General features: G+C 39.2%; 1 protein-coding gene across 6 annotated transcripts; it reads left to right on the top strand.

The window, feature by feature from the left end:
* Nucleotides 1-5,179: 5,179 nt before the first annotated feature.
* Nucleotides 5,180-25,381, top strand: LOC141758508 (uncharacterized). 6 transcript variants are annotated; one of them, XR_012591882.1, is made up of 9 exons: nt 5,351-5,510; nt 5,897-6,029; nt 6,603-6,703; nt 7,911-8,059; nt 8,802-9,030; nt 9,689-9,909; nt 21,224-21,420; nt 24,367-24,488; nt 25,220-25,381. XR_012591882.1 is itself a non-coding variant. In XM_074620003.1 (7 exons), the coding sequence occupies exons 2-7, from the start codon at nt 5,911-5,913 to the stop codon at nt 21,389-21,391; spliced, it is 987 nt and encodes a 328-aa protein (XP_074476104.1). In that variant the 5' UTR covers nt 5,180-5,309; nt 5,897-5,910; the 3' UTR covers nt 21,392-23,447. The 6 variants fall into 6 exon arrangements, 4 of the variants coding, with proteins under 4 accessions (XP_074476104.1, XP_074476103.1, XP_074476107.1 ...); XR_012591883.1 differs by lacking the exons at nt 24,367-24,488; nt 25,220-25,381 and adding an exon at nt 17,384-17,584 and having other exon boundaries at nt 21,224-21,361; XM_074620003.1 differs by lacking the exons at nt 5,351-5,510; nt 24,367-24,488; nt 25,220-25,381 and adding an exon at nt 5,180-5,309 and having other exon boundaries at nt 21,224-23,447.
* Nucleotides 25,382-26,676: the final 1,295 nt, after the last annotated feature.

Genomic DNA, 26,676 nt, shown 5'->3' with positions numbered 1-26,676 from the left:
CTCCTTTTGTCTCTGGGATTCCCATCTGGGCCCTTGAAAAGCCTGAAATGGACCATAATCACAGGTCATCAGTAACTGATTGTGGAGCTGTAATTACATGATAAATGTATTAAATGTATGACACATACATCCAAAACAGAGACACATGCTTATTTCTTATTGACCTACTGCCTGTGGGTTACATGTAACATATCTAGTAAATGCAATTCAGTGTCCCACAGAATATCTCTTCAACAATATTATTCTTTATTTATCATTTATGTTGCTTTATTACACTTGGCCCATGTACTATATTATTTTATACTGTTATACACAAACTTGTCTTGAAATTGTCTTGATGTTAAATGCCTTTTATTGTCTCGTTTAATAGCAGCCTGTAGATGGCAACACTACGCTTCTTCATTCTTTAAACAAAGTGTTTTTGTGCTTGTACTCTATTTTGAGCTGTGATGTTTTTATTTATTTTTTTATTATCTTTTAATGTTTGTGTTGTACTCATATTGTGTTCTTTTAATGTTTTATCCTTTATTAGGCATTTTGAAAGATGCCATATAAATACAATTTTAGTTACTTAGCTTAGGCTACTTGTAATTGTTATAGAGCATTTACATCACTGTGGAAATATTTCAAATAAAAAATATATTTATAATATTTATTTATTTATATTAGTATTTTTTTCAAAGAGCAATACTTGAAATTAAATAGTAATGCTGTTTTTCAGAGTAACAATGCAAACAAAGTTTATGATTATTGATAATTGATATGATTGTTGGCCTTGTAATGTAATGTAATGTAACTTAATCCCAGATTTTGACCTCAATAAAAGCTGCATTCGGAAGACGTCAACACATGAAACAACAGACAAACTTGATTTGTCTGTTTCTTTATTACACTTGGCTCATGTACTGTACATTATATCATGATATTGATTTATTTTATACTGCTATACACAAACTTCTTGAGCTCTGAGGCTTTGTAATTGTCACAATGTTAGACGCCTTTTATTGTCTTATTTAATAGCAGCCTGTAGATGGCAACACTAGGCTTCTTCATTCTTTATAGTTGTAGTACAATAATTGTTATAGAGCAGACAAATAAAAACTATATATAATATTTGTTTGACACTGACAGCATTTAAAAAAAAAAAAAGGTATTAAATTCAATTAAATTCAATTAAATTCAATTAGATAGTAATGCAAACAGTGTTTATCTGTTGTTGGCCTTCATTTAGAAGTCACTATACAGGAAAACAATTTAACAACTGAGTCAGATTATAATCCCAGATTTGGGCCTCAATAAAAGATGCATTCAGAGGACGTAAACACATGAAACTTCCCAGGATGAAATGCAAAGTTGAGGACTGAGCAGTAGAAATCTTATTTGAAACTGTATCCAAGACATTCTTGTTTACACCTCTGTGTACATATATTACTTCTCATCTTGCATATGCACACTACATCCTGTTTACATTCAGTTTTTCCATCTGAAATACTGCCATCAACTTAATTACGAATTTACATTACTATTTTATATTTACTTATTATAATTATTTTAACTGCACTATTGTATGCCTTCAATTATCATTTTGCTTTTACATTTACTATCAGGTGTTATTTCCCCTTTTATATATACATGTTTTATGAGCATTGCTGAAGGAACCTAGACCAAAGATTTTCATTGCCAATGATTTATATGACAAATAAAGAACCTTGACATCATGAAAATGCTCATTGTTCTTGTGAACTAGTTTCTCTATGTGTTTATAGCCTGAAGAAGCAAGCTTCTTTTCCTACAATGCTCAACTAATCTCTTGTTTTGTACAGTAATAATGTTGTTTTAACATGTTGTCCTCCTCAGTACTTGTACAGTTGGTGTTTATGCTGTCTATCAGCAGCTAGTTGAGCCCGGCTGGTTCAGCTCTGCAGACTCAACGGAGCAACTCTTCACTGCCAACGACTGCACCCGGCAGGTAGCCGAGGCTTTTCAGCCTGCACCAATCGACTTAGTTAGAGGGCTCTCTCTGTAATTGCCAACTATTACAATATGTGGCACGAGGGGTTCAACACTGTTTTCAGACACGATGAAATGGCATCAAGGCCTCCTCTCACATCCAGTGATAATTGAACAATTAAACTTTAGCATACAAATTACCTCTTCATATGGCATAGCTAATTACCGAGGCGGACCAGTCACAAAGAAGGTCGATACCAAAACTGTTTTTCACACTTTCACGTTTCATTTTTGAGCCCAGGTTGAACTGGCTTTATTATATCAGTGGGATTATTAGTTATCCTGTTTTGTTAGTAATTCTGCATTCAGAAATTTAGCTAAAAAACAACCCCAAAACTGGTTATTTTACCTCATTTAGAGCCTTTTTTTTTTGCAAAACCTCTTTTCAGCACCCATGCTATTTCAGGTGAAATGGTCCTAATTATACAGGTGATTGAGACCCGGGAACATTTACTTCAGGTCATGCAGCTGCAACCCCTATTAAACATCTTGATTAGACAGGATTTAAATCACCCGCATTGATTGGGGCAGTTAAGCTCTTTATACTCTTCACTGTAAAAATGCTAATTCCCTCCGAAAAGGAACGGACGAGAATCCTCTGAGAGCATATGGAGAATCTCTCATATTAATAATTCAGAGGAAATGAGCAAAAATTAGTGAGCGGAGCGTCGGGCGATGTCGTGCAGCCATTACTTCTGCAAATGAGATATTTGAAAGATTGAAAATGGAAATATCGTCAGTGTGAAATATCATTATCTATTTAGAAGAAACTGAATATCATCTGCTTGTACATGACGGTCTGATTCTGACATGAAATCCATACCACTATCATGCTCCAGATTATGCTCGTTTCTTTCTACTAAGGTTACTAAACCCCGCTATACAATAGCAGCTAAGCCCCCCAAGTATGAACTCTGAGGCCTAATTACACTTTAGAGGGGGACCTGAAACCCCTCAGCAACTCCTCAAACACACAGCGCAGCTCTTCAGGTGCATTAGGTGAAAATGACATTAACGCTGGCGATGGTAGATGCAAGGCTTCAGGAACCTCTTGAAGCATGCATTGGATCTGAAAGAGGGCCTGTATTTCAGCCCATGACAAAAGGCTGAAGACAACAACATGGGTCTTGCAGCAGCAGTGTGTGCAATGACGCCAAAATAAGCAGCTGCTAATTCATCTCAGTGAGCCTAATGTCTAAAAGAACAAGCACATGCAGCCACTGGGTAAAGTTTGTGCAAAACATGACAATGTTTGACACCGTAAACTCGTCCTCGGTGGACAGTCAGAGATGAGACAGATTATGAATTTGATATTAAAAGGCCAAACTAGGAGCACGAGGCACATTTAATATCTAAACGTGCACTGCTCGCATTTGCAAGTTCCAACACAAGATGATTATATGTGTTGATACGTGAAGCCAAGAGATGGAAGTGATTGGAAATGTATCACGAGGCGGTGATTGTAGACAATATTAAACTGCACAAAAGACGCTTTTGTTCTCGAATTCCTGCAGCAGTTCAGCCAGTATTGCCTCTGCTTTAATTTAATATCTATTTATTTTACTCCATTGTATGGGTTTTATTGAGGTTGCGCCTGCTTTATCGCCCCAATCTCGACCAGAAGTGAAGGTCAGGGGAGGCAGAGTACCTCTGTTTATTGGCTTCCATTGAGCCCATATGAGCTGATTTGGCTATCTGCTCTTGATATTAAGCTCTTTCATGGTATTTTGTGCTATCCGGATATTGTTTATCACCGCATTGAGATATTCTGTGTGTATTTACTGCTGAATTAAATATTCTTCATCACTTTTGTAATATCCTCTCTGTAGGCTCATGCAGGATGTGAGGATCCTGCAGGATGTGAGTCCTTACGTAGACTATCTGAGCTCAGGGGGAAAAAACACACAATATACAGTGTATTTCATCAGTGTCCTCTCGTATGCTATGAAATGTAAAATCTTATTATTTTCAACCAACTCAAGGATAAACTTCTCTACATGATAAATCTGCTCTTTGTACTCTCAAGGGTCAACTGTGAATTATGCTTTTATTCCTTAATTTCACCTTCATCTTGCCATATTACCACAGGTGGGAATTAACTAGTCTACATCTACTCCAGTATAAGTACAATTTAAGGTACTGGTATAAACATATGTTGACATTTTGAGAGATTTTTCCTCATAATGTAGATTTACTCTGACAGCTGTGGTTACTAAATTACTTTGCAGACTATGCATGGGCTTCACATGTAACATGCCAGTAACTTAAAAAAAATTGCAATTGTTGTTGGTTTCAAAAAGTCATGTTTCTGCAACTGTCTACTTTTAATTCACTCTGAAAAATATACATTTTAGGTTTTTTTAAAAACCTTTTCGAGACTTATTTGAATCTGTAAATGATTCACAGTGAAAATTACCAAAACTATTGACACAAACTAAGGTTTAAAGTTCATTCTTGACCATGAAAACAGCGTTTGAGAAACAATCTCACCACAGTCCATTCAGTAGCTGTTTTGGTACTTTATATATTCATATCATATGATCTTCATCAGAAATTAAGATAAGATAAGATGAACCTTTATTAATCCCCGGGGGGGAATTCAGGTGTCAAAGCAGCAAAGCGCAGATACAGAGGTGTACAAAAAGATTATAAAACAATAAATAGTAATACAGAATACACATAGTGAATGAACATAGTGAATGGACATAGCGTTTACCATCCGTCAATAAAAAAAATTTGTGTACAATAAATAGATGTAATATGTACAGTCTATAAAACGGTATATGGGATGTAGTGTAAAGTAAGTTTAAAGTTTAAAGTGCACCAGTGGTTAGGAGAGGGGGTTGCAGGTAGTGCACATAGTCCAGATATTGTAGATGTTCAAATTTCCATTTTTCCAACTGGGCATCTGCTGATGATGTGATATGATTAAAAGCTGCAAAAACATGTACTCTTTTAGACCTTGTAGATGTAGTGGGATTGTTTTCTCAGCTGGAGATACATGTTTTCATCAGACAGCAACACTACTTCATCACAGTGAGTACTTTTGATACTTGAGTACATACTACTGCAAACACTTGTTTACATTTACACAATTTAAATACCACATGTTGTGGGTATTTAAAGTGGTGTTGTGTATTTCTTCCACTGCAGCTTCTCAGTCCAAAACATCACATGGAAATAGCAGGAATCGTTCCCTAAATGCATCACACACAGCAAACACCACTGCAGGACTGAGTGACGTCCTCTGACGTCATGTCCCTTGTGGGCGAAACCTGATGCTGCAGGTGGTGCACGTGGTATGTTGTTTACGTCTTCCAGGAACATTGGAGAGGAGGAGGAGGAGGAGAAGGAGGAGGGGAGGTTGTGAAACAGCTTTCCTGGATAGAGTTACATTGCTCAGCATTTGGAAAGAGACTATAGACCACCGACATTAAGAACCAGGAAAATGTCGAGCTGAATCCCCTCATTTCTTTTTGCTCTTGAACGTCTCTTCATCAGTATGTATTGTTTATGTTGCCATGCCAGCAGTCTTGTCCTCTTGCTCTTTGTTCTCTCTCTACAGGCTCATCAAGTTCATGTTCAAGCTTATAGTGTTGTCAACAAAGCTGTAAAGTCTGTATAGCAGTTAGCATGCTTTCAGGATGCTTTTAAAGCATAAGAGCAATGAAGATGGTGTTTAACATTGGTTGTTTTGTTGGATTTGGCTAGAACAACATGTTTATTATAGTCTAAACACCATGTTGACATCATTTATGTAACTGAGGGAAGCCAAACATCTGAAGCTATGTATGTATGTATTTCCTTCAGTAACATTGTTGTCTCTAAAACTGCTTCATAAATTAAAGGTTAATCTGTTAAATGTTAATATGTTCTTTATTTTCAGACAAAGACTATAGGATGCCTCAGCTAGGAAGCCTGTTTACCCAGTTTCATCTCAGCTCCAAAGCTTCAGAAAGTGCCCCAGGCCAGAGCCCTAGTCACACACCAACACTACCTGACTTCACACAACATGTCAGGTGAATATTGTGTGTATTTAAAGCTGTATTAATACATATATTTATATCAACAATGTGTAATGCGAAAGGTTTCAACCCACAGAGAATTATGTAGTTCCCCTTTACTCTTTGCTAGTGTTATAGCATCTTTCAGCTCATTGTTTTGGTTTTACAGCCATCACTTTACTGTTTTGCTCTCATAAATCTTGCTGTTTTCCCTGAAAAAGCTATGATAAATCCACTGTACACTACCTACTCAGCACCAAACAGCAGACAGACAAAGTTAGCGACTAGCTGGAGAACATAGTGGAGTATTTAGCAGCTAAACAGCCAGACTAAAACAAAGCAAAAAGGAGAGTGAATACTGGATTTATATTGATGGAATGAACAGAAACTCCAACTGAATGCCAATGTTGCTTTGTGTCTGCTGGACATGCCAACTGGTTTGCTGTTGCAACTTTATAATACGATAATATGGCAATGTGTTTGCAGCTTGTTCCACTGCCCCCAAAGTAGCCAACATAACATCAATTAATGCAGCTTCACAAGTGTTCTTTTGCACAAAATATCTAATAGTTTGTACTTTCGCTGTAGGAAACTCACCCGGATGAGAAAGGAAGATGTTTACTGCAACCTGCGTATCCCCGACCAGTTCCAGACCGCCAAAGATGACATCAACATTGTCGTCCTCACAGGTTGGTATCTAGAATAAAATGGCATTTCATGATAAATCTGTGCAATAAATCAATATGATATTGATTTTGTGGTACTGGAGTCAGTATCTGAACGTTAGATTGAGATATATCTTACATTTTTGTTTGTTCCCAGGTCTTTAACGCTGAGTTACATTGAAGTGAGCAGTGAATTGTTCTAATAGGTCTTTTTCACAGCAGGCATTTAGTCTCGTCACTGTAGGAGAAGCACAGGTGTTACTAATTACATTAACGATGGCTCTGTTGTATTCAGGTGTCCCAGTGAGCCAGCATGCACAATATCAGCACGCTCGCATTAAAGTGGCCTAGTGTGACATGTAAAACTGTCTTCATAATCACAGCACACATTTGTTTGAAAGATATACACAACTCTATTTGAGTCAGTTAATACTTTCTAATGCTAATTCCCATTTTTATAGCTATAAATAATTTCTCAAATTAATTTACAGAAAATGTTTTACAGTATATCAAAATACATAATAAAATTACATAAAGCCTACTGTGATGGAAGATTTTATCCTTTTATACCTTTTTATTTTTTAAGTAGGACTATTCATATCTAATAGAGGTAGTAGTATCTTCATAAGCCATTTTTTTTTTGATTTATAGCCTCTTCAGGGGCCAGTTGCATAAAAAATAGCCCCAGCCTTTTGTCTTAAATATTACTTTAAGTCAGACTTGCTAAAGTAATGGATAAACAGTAGAATAGTTAGCTAAAGGATATCTAAAAGCAATGGGTAAACAGTAGAATAGTTAGCTAAAGGATATCTAAAAGCAATGGGTAAACAGTAGAATAGTTAGCTAAAGGATATCTAAAAGCAATGGGTAAACAGTAGAAGATTGAGCTAAAAGCAATGGAAAACAGGTCAAATAGTTAGTCAGAGCAACAAAGCTCTCACCTCAAGCTCAGCCAGGAGGAAAGGGGGCTAACTTTCCTACCTCAGTCTTAATATTTATTCTAACTAACCTGACAATCTAAGGCCAAGACTAGTCCTTAACTAAATTTTGCAACTGACCTCTGCACAATGTTCAAACTTACTGTCTTTTATACACATGTATACAAAACAATAACATAAATAAGTAAAGATTTTATCCATTTTGCCTCAAGGAAAGATTAGCTACAGTATCAGTGGTACTACACAATTGAGTCTGTGAATCTCCACTAATGTTTTCCTCTTTGTCTTATAAGGTCAGGGGATCTTCTGCATAGACGTAAAACCGTGGAGAGGCACAGTGTCCGCTCACAACCAGAACTGGCATGTGCAAGTGAAAGAAGAGGACCAAAACTTTACCAATACCTGCATAGAGCAGGTTGAAGATCCCCTCAAAGCTATCACGGTAAAAAAAAAAAAAAAGGCCACATTTAGCTGAAATGTTGAAATACCATCATGAAAACCCTAAATGTCAAACTATCTGGCACACTCGTGTCCAAGGTCCAATCAATTGTCCGGGGACATTGTTTTCATCCGAACTCCAGCCGGGTTAAGAGATTCTGAGTCACCATAACAATTTATATGGAAATTTCAAACACTACAGCGGGGCTTCCTAAACTTCCCAAGTGGTCGCTCTTCATTTGAAAGGCCATAATTATGTTCAGAAGGGGGTGGGTGGTGAAAGCAGGCAGGTGCCTAAACACAGCTGTCACCTTATGTGCCTGGGTCTGTTCGGAGTCACTCATTTCCATCTCTATAGACGCTCGATGTGGACTGGGAGCTTGACAGAAGAGTCTGATGGCAAACACACACACCGCATTATTTCAATAGTTCTGCTTGAATTGGACGTATTAACTTCATTAATCAACACAAAGCAGATAAAAGCTCCGCCGTCAGTGACAATTTAAAGTTCTTAAAGTGGGTCCTTTTTAGAAATTGAAAAGTGGACATCTGCATTTGTGTCTTTAAGGTCATTATATAACAGTTTAATACCGAGGCGTCCTGTGTGAATGTTAGAACATGCTGACAAATATCTCTTTTCTGGATTAATAAACTCTCAATGGTGATCAGTCTATTAATTGATTAGTCTATCAGCAGAAACTTAATGAACAACAATTCTGATAGTTCCCTAAACTCTTCTCCTCTAGACCAAGACCGCTAACTTTTGTGGCCATTTGAGGAGGAGCGGAGTGTCTGTGCCCCAAAGCCTCTTCTTCCCCAGGGTCATCTTCCTCTCTCCAGACTGCGAGCTGGACGAGGAGCTGAGGAAGAGGAGGGAGCTGGTCTCCCACAGCCAGATAGACGACTTCCTCAGGTCTTTCAGAGAGGGCTACGTGGCCTGGATGTCAGACGCACTGACTCCATCCTGGCTCACTGGTGAGCGGCTCCTTTAAAAGATAAACATGAATAAGTTTGAGGGATTCAATAGATGTTCTGATACTGAAGAAATCTGCTAGTGCAAAAATAGACTGAATGAAACAGACTGCTGCACTAGTACAAAGAAAAGTGACACTTGATTCTTGTTAATTCAACATGTTTTCAAACAGGGCTGCTCCCTCTTAGTCGACTAGTCGGTCGTTTTGGTCTTAGTAAACTAAGATTTCTGTTGTCGATTAGTTGTTTTTTCATGCTGAATGACTTATTTCCAAGAAACGTCTGACCACATCTCTGATAAACACAAGATTTAAAGTGGTTCTTTTGAAAATAATCGTTAATTGCAGCCCTACTTGTTTCATAATAAGAATTTTGAAACAGCCAATAAGTAATCCCATCTCTCTCTCTCACCTCATTTCCTGTCATCTCTCTCCTGTTGACTCTAAAAAAGACATAATATGTCAAATAATATTACAAATCTTACTGACCTTTCACACATTTTCACTTGTCTTAAGATGATAAGACTTTTAGGACTCGACAACTTGACATGTTTGATATATATTTTTTACATTGAAATGAATTTCACCACGTAATATGATTAAGCAAACTTAACAGGAATGCCACCAGGTCAACTTCTTCTATGTGTTCTTTTGTCCTGCAGGTCATCTGTCGTACAGACAGATGGAGTCAGTGCGGGAGGTCCTGAGGCGGGTGGGCACGTGGGATCTGGTGCGGCTGCACTGCGGCGAGCAGCTGAAAGGAGACTTCCAGGGCTGCCAGTACATCGCTCTCAACCGACAGGAGACGGACACGCTCGAGTTCTCCAGAGTCAAGACCCTGTCGGCTGATTCGCTGTGGGCCCTGCTGGGACACGCTCGTCAGGTCAGTCCACATGAACCAGAAGAACCAGCAGGTGGCAGTAGTACTTTATGACTGTCTCACTCACCTCTTGTTCTGGGAACTGGAAAAACACAGGGTTGATTAAGAAGATTAAAGAACATCACAGCAATTTTACAGTTATTTGAAAACAATTATTATTACTATTATTATTATTATGGCCATTCTTAATTGTATTGTAATCACTTCATGTGATGTGTATACAGTAATATCAAGATATTACTGTATACACATCACATGAAGTGATTACAATACAATTTTGGTCAAGAGACATTCATTCAGACTAGGGCTGTCATAATATTAGATTTTCACTACACGATTATCGTTGCCAAAAGAATTCCCGATAACGATATTATCGCGATATTTATTGAAAATAGAATAGTCAAATTCATCTTTAACTTTGTTTATTGCATTTTGTCTCATTTTTGGCAAATTAATTACACTCAAAATACGAGTGTAGGGAGGTGGAGAGAGAGTCTGTAACCATAACTGTATATATACAATGATTTAAGAAGTACTGGATTATTTACACGATATTATCATATGTGTGTTATTAACATGATATCAATTTTCCATTTTAAAATATCACGGTTATCGTCAATTCCGGTATATCGCGACAACCCTAATTCATACATTTACTGCACCACAGAGAGGTGATTTCTAATTATCAAGCCAACTAACTACTCACCAACTGAAGGTTTTATTTATTTAGAAGTGAAGTAAAAAAAATATTAATTTCACAATCTAGAAAAAGCTGAATGAGGCTTTAAAAAAAAAAAACTGTTTTAAAAACCTGTTTCGCTCTAGTGCTCTCTCTCAGATCGTTTCCAATTAACACTCCCGAGTGTTAATTACTGCCTTCAGTTTTGTATTGAGGTAAGTCACTCTGACTGCCTGCAAGGTGCTCATTAGCTCTCTTGATTGAATCGAGGCAATTGAATGCAGATTAAGCATCATTCTCACGTCGGTTGATAATTATTGTTTATGTTATTGCGAGGTAATGATTTGGCTAATTAGTGACATGTTGTCTCTGCAGGTGGCATGAAAGGAAATCTTAACTGTCAATGAGGTTGTAGTGGTTGAATCCATGATTATGTATTTTTTTTACCTGAAATCATTCACAAACATTGATTTTCTTGTGCTTGTTTGTTAGATAAATTAGTTGAATGAAGTAATTGTTGGACAGACAAAGGTCAGAGCTCTTAAGGGTCCAGTGGGTGCGACCCCTGGTCAGCATCCATTACAGATTTCACACCCACCCAAACACTCTTTCCTTACCGACTCCACACAGGCTTTCGTTCACCGCCCACCGCACCCACCCCAAACATCCAGACTGTATGTACTCTCCCCTCCTCTCTCGCCTCCAGCTGCTGTGTATTTGATACATGACCCAACAATCATTAGACAGTCTCCAGCGGGCCCTTTTCTAGCCCGGGGGGACACACACGGTGACAACAAAATATATTATTTTCAAAGAAATATTTGGCGAACCCCCTCCCATATTTCACAAAGAAATGAGACTTGGAGAATACGTGGTAAAATAGTCTGTTAAGGTCTTACCTTTACCCCACTTAGCATGGTCAAATACAATAGACAGGGGTGGTTATTCAGCTGCAAAACCCACAAGGAAAACTAGATTTTGCTGTTCGATTTGTACTATAAACTTATAAATATTTGCAACTGTGTCACCCACTGTGTCTTTAGAAGAAAAAAAACAAAAAGGATCTTTGCTCGTGTGCAGCAGCTGCCAGGGGAAGCTCGGGGGGGTGGCGAAGAAACTTGATATCTCCCCCAGGCGTATTTTCAGAGCCCAGAAATAATGCATGCTTTTGATTTGTTACTTGTAAACACACGCAGGATAGAAGATCTGCGATATGTTTCACTCAGGCATCTGTTTGGCTGTAAGAGGTGGCACCAGATGCATCCACAAAAGCCACCGTGCGCCGAGGCACTACAGTAGGTGTGTTTTCTGTGGGGCTCAAGTCGATTACTCTGCGGAGAATGGGACGTCTACATGTCCCCAAAGTGGAGAATGATTGAGTAGAGTGGCTGTAATTTATTAATTATGGTCTATATTCTTAGACCGCGGTTCTGGCTTCATTCAATTTGTATGGATTGAGGGGTAATTACATTGTGTGTGTGTGTGTGTTAGGGAGAGAGAAAAGAGCTAAAGATCTATTCATGTCATAATTTAAAGTGCAGGTTATGTTGTACATCTTCATGTCGTCTCCTATTCTGACTGTTTCATGAGGTCTTTGTGCTAGTTTATATAACCAGTTTACTCAGAGAGGAGTAGAAATGAAAAGTCTCCTTACTCTCGGTCAGCATATAGAGTGTCTACTAATTGCATAGCTGAGAAACAATTGAGTTCCTACGACTGTAACTTGACTACTCCTCCCCGTCAGCTGATTAATAGAAGAAAAGCCACCGGGTGAAAGGCTGCAAATTCACCACCAAACATCTCGGCTAACAAAATAATCAGACCTCCGGTTACCGTAGATACATCTCTACGTCTTTCTGACAGATTCCACACAGCTTGTTAATTTAACTCCACGCCTGACATTCCTCTCCGTTTGGCCATCTCCCAGGCTGCTGCACGCGTCACCGGCCCGTAATGGACAGTCTGGTGCGCCCCGGTGCTTAGCGCAGAAAAAGGCACAAGAGGGGAGACATCAACTGCTTTGTGGTGATAATGAATGGAGGCACACAAAAGGCCAGGAGCTGGCCATTTACAAAAGCCCGCACATTCTGCTGTCTAAATAGATGATATTGGCAGCCGCACGGCAGCTTTTTGGTCTCTCTTTATGTAGAGAAACACAGTATGTAGCCATTAAAAGACAATATATGCAGCACCCATTACTACTGATTGTAAAGCATTTATAATAGTCATTCACATTAGGGCCGGGCGATATGGAGAAAATCAAATAGCACGATATTTTGACCAAATACCTAGATATCGATATTGCGACGATATTGTATGGTTGACTAATGGTGCTTTTATAGAATATTTACACAATGAGATTTTTTTTTTAAGTTAACGATAATAACGGCACTAATTTCTTTAACGCATTTAATGCATCTTGCGATTTTTAGGTTGTAGCAGGTTCATTTTTAAAGCCAGAGTGAAGATACTGGCATCATATGAAACTAGGAAACCATTGGTACCAACCATGTCATACTGACTTGTCGCAAAGGAGGTTAAATAACGCTAAAACTAAAAACTTAAAGCTAAAGTTTGGTGAGGAAAAACTAGCATGACCATTTTCAAAGGGGTGCCTTGACCTCTGACCTCAAGATATGTGAATGAAAATGGGTTCTATGGGTACCCACAAGTCTCTGATTTGAGCGTATTTTTTATGCTAAATGCAGTACCTGTGAGGGTTTCTGGATAATATTCATCATTGTTTTGAGTTGTTAATTGATTTCAAATTATAAATATATTCATACGTTTGCATAAAGCAACCTATTTGCCCACTCCCATGTTGATACGAGTATTAAATACTTGACAAATCTCCCTTTAAGGTACATTTTGAACAGAAAAAAATATGCAATTAATTTGCGATTAATCGTGATTAACTATGGACAATCATGCGATTAAATATTTTAATCGATTGAGAGCCCTAATAAATAATCATCAGTAATGTGGATATAATGACTAAGTGGGTAAAGGCAAATAATATCAAAACTAGAATAAAATTACATAATTTTACTGTAAAACCAGGAAAAGACAACACTTATGCCATATTACGATATCCAAAATCTAAGACAATATCCAGTCTCATATCATGATATCGATATATCCCCCAGCCCTAATTCAGATATATGGCAGAATCCTATGTGTGCTGTGTAAAATGTAACCACAGAAACAACACAGGTGTGCTTTCAGTTACCAGAGAAACTAAGAAAAACATACTTAAAAGTGCAATTTATCAGATTGTCAGGGCATAGAGTTCATCGGGTTTATCTAAACTAAACTTGGTGGAAGGATGATTTCTGTACTAAAGAAAAGAATTCTGAAGAAAGATCTCTTACTTTCATTTTTCGACAAAAATGAAAATTGTGGGGGAATTACCAGGATGTTCAGATTTCTATAATTGCAGCGTCGCTCTCGAAAGGAAACTGGAATTGGAAATGATTTGCACCGGAGTGTGTGTAGGAAGCTACAGAGGAAAGCTAACCATGCAATTACACATGAGAAGGGTGCTGCAGAATCACAAGTGTCTGTAATGAACTAGCGAAGACACCAGCACTTACACAGTGGAAGGCAATGATGAAAGCTGCCTTGTAATAGCGTGTGATTAAACTTGGTAAAAAAAAAAATCTATTTTTTCACTCGAGCACTAAGCCGCTGTGAAGAGTCCCGTGGAGAGATTCTGCATCTGTCAATTTGAAGATGACTCGATGTGTTTCCTCCAAATTCATCACCCGGCGTGTAATACCAGTCATTTTTAAGGGCTCTTCAGGAGCTCTTTTGTTAATTTAGCTAAACATCAACCAGTGGAGTTCATGTTTTACACATTCCTACTTAACACAGGTGGAGATTGAGTTTCAGTAAATTTGAATACATGTTTTAAAATAAAGCTCCAAGCCATTAATATTCATTACAAAATAATTTCTTTGAATGTGGGATGAGCTGTGGGTTGTGCAAGACACACGGTCGTATATATATGTGATACCCATAGATGTTTGTATTGTATACAGCATGCATTATACCCTATTATGCAAAAAATCACAAAAGAAAGAATATGTTTTTTAAATCAATATACTGTATATATAAGATATACATATTTTTTTTAAATATCTCATCCTTTTTTTATGCAAAAATGCCAAATATTCTCTGTTACCAGCTTGTCAAACATGAGGATTAGATGCCTTTGTTTGTCATATATGATAATAAACTGAATATCTTTGAGTTTTCGACCCATTAGTCGGATAGAAACAAACAATTTGACGACATCACTTTCGGTTCTGGGAAACTGCGATCGTCATTTTTCACTATTTTCTAGAAAATAATATGCAGATTAACCGGTATAGGGCTGGGCGATACTTCAATATGATAATATATCATCTTTAAATGGAATTGTATTGTGATTAAATCATATGTCAAGATATCGTGATGAGTTTGGAACGTTATTTAGCCTCCTTCCCGACAAGCTAGTATGACAAGGTTATATATGATATTATCGCGTTAACTTTGACAGCCCTAATATTTAATTACTGCCCAGACCTTTGCAATGGTATATTTAATAACACCATAATAGGCTTTTTTATAGGAGATTTTTCCTATTAATGATTCTCTGACATCATCCAATTTAGCATGAAATGCTGGATTTCGTATCTAACGGAGACTTTTCTTTGGTCGCTGGCCAAGATGTTAATTTGAACTGGGGAAGCTGAGCTATTTGTTGTGGGGTTTCAGGATATTACAGTGATCTCCACAGAATAGGTTGCAAGATATGATCAATAGGGATTCATGAATAATGAAGAGGCCGAGTGGAGCAGAGACACTTAATTACAGTTTCAAAAGCCATTCTCGTTAATTGAGGAGAATAAAGGTGGTGAAGTGGACTGAACGGCAACGTTAGGATTTTTTATCTGTGACTTTTTTTTTTTTTTTTATCATCATTATACAGAGAGACCCTCAGTGAGAGCTAAAAAAAAAAGAAAAAAGGCAGCTGACTAGCTCTCAGTGTTTTCTCAAATTGGTGCATTTCTATATGTTGGACGTTTAATATCGCGGTTTATTTTGTGAGCTCGGTTCGTTTCCTCTGGACCACCTGTGAGCATCGTTCTGTTAATGTGAAGCTGCTGCATATCCAGACAGTGTGTGGCCGCTGTGTGTGCAGCAGATACAGTATGTAATTGACAGCCCTGCCATCTGTTACAGTTATGTGAAATTATGGATAAACTAGTTAACAGACACTTTGGCCCATTGTCTGTTGTTTTGATAATCACCCTTAATAACGGACGGCATCAATATGGTCTTTAAACCTGATTTGGGGGTTAATGGAGTCAGATGGGGGCAGTCAGTGTATGCTCTGGGGGTAATGCTGTTAGAGATGTTCGTAAAGACCAAATTAAATCAGTCATAGATTGTGCCCTCTCAAGTCAGCCAGACAACCAGACCCATTGAGGAGAAAAAAAGGAGGGGGATTCATATTTTAACCTCTCGCAGAAAATGCACTTATGCGGATGGAAATAAAGTCAGAGCCGGGTGAATGGATGTAAATGGTTATTGCCGAGAGTCTAATGGCTTCCTGTTAGCCGAGGCAGGTTGGTTGGAGAGCAGAGACGAAGCTATTCAGAACTTAACCAGACATGTTTTTTTTTTGCGTTCATGACTTTAGAGAAATGTAGTTATTGACGTAGACGGGTAATGTCAACAAACCAAAGTTTAGGCATCTTAATGGACGATTCACATCTGGAGTTCAGTTATGATGTTTGAGTATTTCATGCCGGAAGTACTGCGGCGATTCTTCAAACAAGCGGCTATCGGACTGATACATTTATTCTCCTCTAGCGCTGAAAGAAATGCTTCGTCGATAAACAGAAAATTATTCGACAACAATATTGATTTACCGATTAATCTGGAGCCGAAATGATTAATTGATTAGTTGTCAACTATTAAATTAATCGCCAACTATTTTGATAATCGGTTTGAGAAAGTTTTGAAGAAAATAAGTAAAAATTCTCTGATTTCAGCTTCTTAAATGTGAATATTTTCTGGTTTCTTTACTCCTCTATGACAGTAAACTGAATATCTTTGAGTTGTGGACAAAACAAGACATTTGAGGACGTCATCTTCGGGTTTGAGAAACATTGATCAACATTTTTCACCATTTCCTGACATTTTATAGACCAAACAACTAATTGATTAATCAAGAAAATAATCAACAGATTAATCGCCAATGAAAATAATCATTAGTTGCAGCCCTAGACTGATACCATTCTGGGGATAAATTTACTCTCCTCTAGCGTTGGACTGCTTTGGTGATAAATAAAATAGTTGGTCAACAGAAAATTATTCATTCACTGGTTCCAGATTCTCAAATGTGAAGATTTCCTGCTTTTTACTCTCTTACATGAGTGTAAAATTAATAGCTGCTGCCTTTGAACTCTTGGTCAAAACAATTATTATTCACTAAACAATTAATCAGTTAGTTAAACAAATAATCTACAGATTAATTGATAAGAAACAGCCTCTCCTTGTTTCAGCAGGAAGGGGTGCAAAAATTCATTCTTTGCATTTATGCATCGGTTATAAGGTATAAATCAGTCATAAATCATATTGAATTAAAAAAGAAAAACAATCTGCCAATTTAAAGCATCTAACTTCATTGAATTTCTGATAATCCAGCGATTCACACCCCTCTCAACTCTCTGCAGGTTGTTAATTTATTCACCCAGTGAGCCAAACCACACAGTGTTTACCTAATTGCCTTGTTAAATCCACCCGCAGTGACAGCAAGCGAACCACTTTTTTGGTCCGACTCCATCGCGATTGGCGCGTCGACAAAGATGTTTGCCGCGCCAGAGGTGTTGTTACCTCCCCATCTGTGTCTGGTGAGACACGGCGTGGAACAAAGAGCCCGTCGTCTGAAGCCGGTGTGGCGTTACGCTCACTCAGAGTTCACCTGAAACACGGCACCCATGGCTCCAGGTAACAGCCCCCGCTGACTGATACCCCGCTGGGATTCTTTGACTTTATCAGGAGGGAGAATCTGAACTTTGTGAATGGCAATACACGCAGGTGGTGACACGTCCCTACCCAATTACACAGCTCCTCACATTATTGTCAGAGCTGTCAGACCGTTAATCACACTTATGCCTAAACAAGTAGCTGATGTACAGTGTGTAGTCACACTGCAAAGCCCACAGTGCAAGTTTATTAGTTGTATTTTCTAATTAAAAGAAGTAATTTGGCTGAGAATCTGTGCCATGAACATCCCTACAGGTAGAATATAATGAAACCAGTGATAGGCTATCAGCTGAGGAGATGTTAGACCGAACTGTCATTTTGAGTTTAAAAGGTGAACAGTGAACCAGAGGCAGGATTTATGACTTATTAGCAGACGGTAAATAAGAAGACGGGAGTTTGTCTAGTTGAAACGCGAGGAGTGATGTCATTCACACCACTCTTTCCCCCCCCGACACCGAAAGTGAGAGGCGGATCAGGGGTAGACACCGTTAGGTGAGCTCTTAGCCCTTTGTGTGACACCCAACCTTAGCCCCAAGGGTCCCATCCTCCCCATTACACACACACATTCAGGCCTGTCTGTGCTTGATTCTCGTACATTTGTGGACAATTCAGTCAAAAGGGAGACATTAATTTGAGTAACTAATTGATCTATTGGCTGGTCGAAGGGTCGAAGTGCAGGTTGCACTTTGAATAACATAGTTTTTTAATGTCAGCAGCTCCTTCACACTTTGTTCTTGCACAGTAGTTTAGATACAGTATCGTCTTCACCCTCAGACACTTGCCTCAAGTGGCTGAGAGGGTAACATGCAGTGACAGTTCCTGAACCTGACACACCATCTCTGCTGTACAACACCTGGCAGGCAGGTTGTCTAGTCTAGACCACACAGAGCTCTCCGCTTTGAGTCGATGCCAAAGACGGCTGCAGACTTCCTTCCTGTGTGTGTGCCGGCAAAACGCGGTCAATGCAGCAGTTAATCAAACCTGTTTGATTTAAAATCATACAGTATTTCTCTGTAGCTTTTCTGCTTGGTAAATCTAGTCAAACTTTATTATCCCAGCAGGGGGAAATTTGGATGCAGCCTGATATATAAACACATTCATCATAAAATCACATAATGCAACAATAGATACAAACAGTGGGACAAAAGCGAGATCACTTAAAATGAAGACAGTGCAAAAAAACAGCTGGATGCCGAATGCATTTATAAACAAAAGAAGATTCTTCATTTAGGACAAATAAAAGCTGAAAGTTAAAATGCTGAGACGTGCAACACCCCTAAATGTGGAGTGTTTTATATTTTACCTCCATCAAGAAGGTTATGTTTTCAACCCTCTTTGTCTGTGAAGCATGACGCATTTCACGTTTGGATTTCATAGAAGTAAGTTTGTAGGCAGTTATGGCGTTGTGCATTTGAAGCTACAGAAATAGGATACATTTAAATGGCTATAAATTAAATTTTGCACAACTCATCCTCGTACAAAAACATAATTTTCTCAGAAAGGATTTAGGTATTCTGCAAAGATACCGTGGTCTGCCATCAGCCTATAAGCATTATTGTTACTATACAGATCTGGATCTGGATGCAGATTTCTTTAATTAAAATAACATTTAGAGGATTGTGCAGCCTTAATGGAGGTAAATGCTCTTTGTCAGTATGTGTTTTTCAGAGCCTCTCTTTCTGCTCTTGCTATATGAAGAAGTGAGTAGTTTTTCTAATTGTGTCCGGGTTTGAATATAATGCAGAAACACTATTTTGTCTGCGCCACACAAAGATAGAAGTACTCAACTTTAAATGAGTTAATTGCTGATTACCAACTATTACGTTTGGCTCTAATTTGTTAGAATAATTCCTCTCTGATGTCTTTGTGTGGGTTTGTGCGCCTCTCCGCCACCAGCTGTCATGAAGCTATTTTTTCATGCATCCTAAATTAATAGACACTCATTCTGAAGTGTCTGACGCTATTGTTAATACAAGCCATGTGGCGCTCGGCCAAAGCTGCAATATAAGACACAATTGTTCCGGGGTTTTTTTTCTCCCTGTTCTAATGCACAGTAATAAGTAAGTAAATGGTGGAAAGATGTGTGTCTGAAATCGCGGCGGCCTTTGTTGCAGATAATTAGGTTAGCGGCAAGAGTGTGCAGGTGTTGAGGGTGTGCTGTGTGCTCGCGTTGTGTTATCGACTCGCTCATATTCGTAGGCTGTCAGGGGTGTCGCACTTCCCATCAGCCCCAAAGCTCACCAACCTCTTCACTATTAAAATGATCACTTTCAATAGCAGACAAAGGAAAGAGGGAACATATCTAGTGCAGGGTATTCTCCCCACCTCTAATGCTTATCTGCCTTTTGATGTCGGCGTAATAAAAGGCCTATTGGGCTCCCACAATGACCTGCAAAATGGACAAGGGCCGATATACTGGGCTCTGACTGGCGCTACCATTAACTAAAAGGCCCAGACATTATGGAGAGCCGGGGATGAAAGAACACGGGAAAAAAAATAATAATTGAAAAATTGCCTAATGCTAAAGTGAAAGAAAATGGAGCTGTGAAAAGGCACTGTAATATTCTGTTATCCCGGTAAATGCAGCCAAACAAGAGATGCAGCGAGGCATTCTGTTTGAAATGGATGTGGTTCAATTACCTGCATGTCTAAATCTAGTTAAGGCCTCCATTGTCAGGCTCAAACATAACAGGCGGTTTTGATGTAATGTTAAAGCGTATTATGCCCTACAACCTACATAAAATCAAGAGAGGTATGACTCCATTCAAGATGTGGAGGGGAATTAAAACAGCTCACAGTGAGAACGAGGTTAATTTAATATTTATTCGGTTTCAGACCGCCGTTTGGATCAACGCTTCAAAAGAGGGGCACAGTGTTTTAGCGAGGGTTGTGGAAAATAATAGTTTTTTATTTTATTTTTTTGAAGCCCAGTTCAGCGGATGACTAATTTAATCTTCCACTAAAAGGAGAAGTGATTTGTTTTACCGGGTAATACATTTGGCCAAGTACAAAACTACTAGTTCAAACTGGAATGGATCCACAAATAAGCATGGTATATCTGAAAAAAATCATTGATTAAATTAGTCAATCAACAGAAAATTAATCAGCAACTGTTGGGGGGTTACATAATGCAGTAAATGCAAAGGCATAATGAGGCAAAAAATATGAGCCTGTTGGGAATATCAACATTTTCCTCAGACCTATTATAAAATTATGAAGAAAAACAATATGCGACTAAAATAACAATAACTTAACTTATTATGCACCGAAAAATTAACTTCCATTGCCTCCGCCATTTCTGACAACTCGTAAACTCAGAGCTTTCAGAAACTTTCCACTAACGAGGTCGTTCATATGGACTCTTCTCGTGAACACGGTAAACACGACCCCATTGGAAGGCCCCATAAGCACCAGCTTGAACACGTAGAGGTCAAATGTGAAAGTCATGAGCGTCTGCTTAGCTCCAGGCAGCAGAGGTCAGGAGGTTTCAGTCAGGGTCACACAACCCCAGAAAAAGCCCATAATATCCAAGAACAGCAGCCACTTCTGTATAAACTCTCACTTTATAACTTGTTTCCTTCTCTCTGTCCCACTCTGCAGGTAACAGTTAAAATGTACAAGCGTGGATCTCAAAGCTGGCTGGGTAAATCCCTGAACGCCACCGCCACCATCCCCTCCAACACCTGTGTGATCTTCAGGATCAGCGGGGAGGAAGCGGACGCCAAAATCCCAGCAAACACCATTCACAGCATCACGCTCAGCAACTGACTGCATTGAGGAAGCATTCTTAACTACAAGTATGCAGATGCAAACAAAACAAAAACTCCCCTAATCCCGTTTTTACTGAGTGCCTTTCACTATGCAGTGGTTGTACTTTGTTATATTGTACTTAAAAACACAAGTTCTGAATGTCTTTAAAGCCTCTGAACACCCACACAGGTGTTTCCAGTTAATCTGGTTGTTAAAACCTCAGGTTGAAGGTGGGCGGAGAGAAAATGTCATTAGTCTATACACGCCCACACAGTCCTGAGAAGAGGTCTAATCAGTCAGATTAACTGAAAACACCTCTGTGGATGTTCAGATGCTGCATTTATTGTAAAAAAAGGAAAAGAAAATGGCCAATATCCTTGATTCTGCGAACCTCAGTGGCAATATTATGTTAATGAAGTTGGTTTCAGACAATTAGCTTGATTAACTTTCTCTTGTTTTGAATTTCTAGGGCTGGCCCACACTTTACAAACGCCATTAATTAATCATTACGCCAGCTGATTGTGTCACATCAGTTCAGGGCTTGAAGTGTTTAATGTGTTAATTGTGGCGGTTAGAAGCCGGCGGCCTCCAGTATAGACGCGACGACGGGCCGAGCATGCTGCTGCCTCTGCGGGGTTTAATGGGCAGCAGTGATTTACGGTCTGTGTAGACGGTGTAACTGTAAGGTGCTTTATTAATATGCTCCACCGCACCGAGGAGACGATAACATATTCAAGAGCGCACAGGCGCAGCCACCCCGCACCATTCATAACTGTGTCTGAGTCACTTTCCATCAGTTACCGAGCTCGCACAGCTGCGCTAACAGCTAGCAATTGTATTTACTGTGCCTGGCAGCGGCCGAAATGAAGTTATTTCCATCAAGATATCAGTGCCTTTAGCTAATGCAATAGAAGGAGCTCTCTGTGTGTCGATGGTATCTCTTTGCATGGCATCTCTCTACCTGAAACATCATTACACTGTACTCAAGCTCCTCACAAATGTCTGTTTTACTGTTTTACCTGAGGGACAGATTGTACAAACAGCAGCCGTGTTGTTTGCATTTGTACGTGCACATTTTTTAGACTCAGATCTTGGTGAAAACATGAATTTATAAGTGTTCGGATGAATTTATTGTCTTTGCATAGTTAAACTCAGAGTGTCCTCGGGAACTGTTTTCTTCACAGCACTTGACAAACAATATAGAGAGGTGAAGTCCCGCCCCTTCCTGTAGACGCCATGGGGCCTTATTTTGGAAAAGATATTAACTTTTTTTTATACCATTGACCTGCGCCATGACTCACACATATGATGTTTGTCAATTAAAAAATAAATTGCTATTGATGGCGAGATGAAGCTTCATGAAGCACTGAAGCTCTCCAGCAAATTGGTTCGCAAAAGGGTTCATCTCATGAGGCTTCATCTGGGCTTTGTGTTCACACGAAACCACCTATCGGTCAAAGAGTGTAAAACCAGATATGTGTCAGTGGTTTAACCGGGCAGAGGGCAGTGAATGTGCTTGTGTAACTATAGGAAAATGATAGATGGGAGACATTTTTCTCAACTGTATTTCGGCTTTGGGCGTCTTCAATGACGTCATTGTTCTAAGACGATACAAGCCTCGATACGTGCTTCACAGAAAACTTCCTGGATTACTCGACATACGCTCCGTAGCCTCGGCCCAGCACGTAACATCACTACTAGTCAAGAAAGTCTTTATCATATTATAATTTAGTTTAGTGTGAAACCGCTCAATGAACTACATATACGCAATATACGCACAACATACGTCACCAACACTAGCTGGCTAACTAACTCAGCTATGTTCCACGCACAGATGTAACATTATCTGACCTGATGTGTTTTATCCAGCGACTCCTGGTCTTTTTATCAGCCGGTAAGAGAAAGAACAAGCGAGATCCGTTGCTGGTGTGAGTACAACCCAGTAGGAAACACATAATAATCGTAGCTTCAGCGAGAGAGACGTCACTTATGCAACTTTTGGATGTGTAGTCTTTCTAATTAAGTGTTTTCACAGTCTTATACGTCAATAGTTTTACAACAATTAATTGACAAACATCATATTGTGTTTTCCGAATTAAGGTCCTATGGTGGTCCACGGGAAGTGGCGGGACTTCAATATTAGATGGGACAATATTAGATGATGGGATGCAAAGGATTTAGACATGTAATTCTGAGTGGTGGGTGCATGCAGGTTAATGAATGTTTTGCTCTCTTTTTTTAAAAAAACAAGCACTTTCAGTATCAATCCAACTTGATTGTAAACTCTTAAGTTGATGGTTGTTTTATTCATTGGTGTGTGTTTTTTCAAATCATGGTATCCTCGAGTGTTTTTACGTTTACATGTATTTGTACTATCTGGTGTCATAATAAAAAAAAAAAGATTTGATGCTTCTTATTCAAAGTCACTTCTGGGCCACAAGGGTTTCTTCATTTGCGAGATGGAGGTCGTCCATCAACGGCTCACTCTGCTCTTTTGAAAGCATGCAGCACGTCTCCGGCGCGGTAAAAAGACTGGATATTAGGGACGGATGACTGGCCACGGGGACACAAAGCGAGCTCTGTTGGGCATCGTGGTGGCGAGAGGGAGGGGAAGCTGAGCGGAAATGGACATGGAGATCAGACCAGAACATAGTGTGACAAGGTAACAAGGTAAACTGATCCCAGGCTGCAATTCCGCTGGAAACTGAATCAATGAGGGTTCTGTTTAAAATGGAAATCCTCCCGGATATCGAGTTTAGGTGAATCTATAGCACAATAGAATCAGCTGTAAATATGTTTTGCTTTGCGGTAAACATGTCATGTAACCTACAGATAGCTCTTCTGACTAAGTTACATGTTTAAGACTTGGTGAGCCGGTACATCCAGGAAGTGACCCTGCAGTCTACCAGGTGTCCAACTTTGACCTCTGGCCGTTGGGCTCGGTCCCCAGGGTTGTCAGGTCAGGTGACTGGTTTGACCTTTCCTTTGTACAGGATATGGAGCTGTAGAGCAGCCTCAGATCCCTCTCGAATGACACATGCGAAGGATCGAGCCACTGCGTCAGCCGCAGCCATCTAGCTGGGAAATCCTGCACCACAGTGCTGCATTCATACGGGTCAGTACTGGAGGACATAACTGTTTTCTCCTCTCCAAAATGTTTGAAACACTTCCTTTCACCTGCTTGAACGCAGACGCAGCCAAATTTCACCCACCAAAACCCCTATCTTGTGCGATTTTGCTGCTTCAGCTTGATTCGCTCAAAGGTTCTGATCAGGCGGAGGTCAATACACTCTTTTTAACTGTAATATTTTCTGAGAAGCAAGCCTTTTTTTTATCTGTAAAGGGCTCTAGAGATGAGATTGTGTTGTACTGAGAGTCTAACCCCACGGCAAGGGAAAAGCTGTGTTTACTGTAAGTGGGGGGAAACAGTTATAGGAATGACTCTCGGCTCTGATTGTGCCCCTTATACATAAACACAATGTGAACAGCAAAAATGCATCAATGTTCAGCAGTTAATCACTTTGCATCTCTTATCTACCTGTTTTTCACGGCAGCTATTTCCGCTTCAAATCCTCCAGTTTTACAAAAGTATTTCTCCTAAATAGAACTATGACACCATACATACTCTATTATTGCAGTTTAAATGGTCTAGTTCACCCAAATAAAATAAAAAAGAAGCAAAACTCACTGAACCCTGGTATCTAGGTATCATGAAGATACAGTAGCTTTCATTTTAACATGCTGATGCTAAGCAGGTATAATGTCTACCGATCTCACCATCAGGCTCTTCTCATTTCTCTATTTTGTGCTCCGTCTTCCTGCCTGTGACCCGGAAATCGATCGCAGCTCGTCATCTTGAAGGATGTCTCACTTAAATGCATCTCAAGGAGAGAAGAGGCTTGCTGGAGGAGCTATGAGCGAGGATGCACAGGTGTATCCTTTGTGGATGTCTTTTCAGCACCCGTGACGATGTATAAAAGAGGCGTTACACGTGTAATTTAATTAACGTTGCTTTAAAATGACGGCTCCAAAGCGTGGATGTCTCATTTCCTTAAATACCTGTTGCCTCGCCGAGGAGGCGAGGAAAGGAATCGAGGATGTGCAAACTGAGAAATGAGAAGAGGGGTGTGTTTAGTACATTAGTATGCTAACATTTGCTAATTAGCACCAACACAAAGTGCAGCTGAGGCTGAGGGGAATGTCATTAGGAGGTCATTTGCGGGTATTTGGTCATAAACCAAACAGACAAATTGAAATGTTACAAGTCATCCTGAATCCTGAAGGAGGCATGAATGTCTCTAAGAATGTAGAATGGTAATCCATCCAATAGTTGTCAGCACATCTCACTAAAAAACACAAATATGGTGATGCTGAAGGAAAGGTTAGGGGGTCACCAAAAGCATTAGGATACATCATCTGTGCACCATGAATGTCTGTACAACCTCTCCAGATGAATGTCACAGGTTACTCTTGGTAATCCAAAGACCCTGCTGTCAACAGTTTTCACTACTTTATACTAAAGAAATAGTCCCAATAAGAACTGTTGACATTCTGCTAAACCTTTAGACCATACACCAACCTGGGGGTCAGGTCCCTGCCTCTCAAAATTATATTTATTTTTTAGACTTTTTCCATTTTTCCCCATTTTTTCCAAAATACTTTACAGTTTAAACCAGATCAGGCTCGTAAAAGTGTTTCAGATGAGAAGGGAAAGTAACCATTTGATGCTCACAACACATAGATATGCAACCTGTGATAAGGGGTCGACATAGATTTATATTAAGGGGTCAAAAGCAAAACAGGTTGGGAACCATTGGCGTGTTACAGCTGTATAAAATGCTGTAAGCATGTAAATACGTACATAAATACAGGATCTGTGAAAAAATACAAGTGAAAAAGCAGATAGCAGATATTTCCCCAGGACCTTTCTACGAACCAGTATTCATATAAAGCTGATGTATCAGAAGGTTAAGAGTGCTTATGAGAAAAAAAATCTTTTAATGCATTTTACGACAGGATAAAGTGTAATTGTGGTGAAAACATAACTACCAGCTACAGGCTTTTATTCAACTACTACAATGTGATGATGAAAGGAGACGGGCTGTCCCTCTAATGCCCACCAGCCTCTATTCTGTGACCGCTACTTTACCGAACGGCAACAAAGCTTTCAGAGTGTGAAAGCAGTAATGATTCACAAGAGATTAAATGTTTGTCTCTTGCAGATGTTCAAAATTAAGAAGGGTACTCAAAAGTATCATCAAGACTCTATTAAATGTTGAGTTATTAATACACTTCAGTGTCCC

The sequence above is a fragment of the Sebastes fasciatus genome, chromosome 20 (genome assembly GCF_043250625.1).
Source record: "Sebastes fasciatus isolate fSebFas1 chromosome 20, fSebFas1.pri, whole genome shotgun sequence".
NCBI classification, from domain to species: domain Eukaryota; kingdom Metazoa; phylum Chordata; class Actinopteri; order Perciformes; family Sebastidae; genus Sebastes; species Sebastes fasciatus.
The sequence above is the reverse complement of the archived record's forward strand: the minus strand, read 5'-3'. Positions and strand labels throughout refer to the sequence as shown.

What these genes read in the sequence shown, in the direction of transcription:
- LOC141758508 (XM_074620003.1), top strand. Translation starts at nt 5,911, where the DNA reads ATGCCTCAGCTAGGAAGCCTGTTTACCCAGTTTCATCTCAGCTCCAAA. An exon ending in CAACATTGTCGTCCTCACAG is followed by an intron (nt 6,704 to 7,910) that starts GTTGGTATCTAG and finishes TTGTCTTATAAG; the next exon opens with GTCAGGGGATCTTCTGCATA. An exon ending in ATCCCCTCAAAGCTATCACG is followed by an intron (nt 8,060 to 8,801) that starts GTAAAAAAAAAA and finishes CTTCTCCTCTAG; the next exon opens with ACCAAGACCGCTAACTTTTG.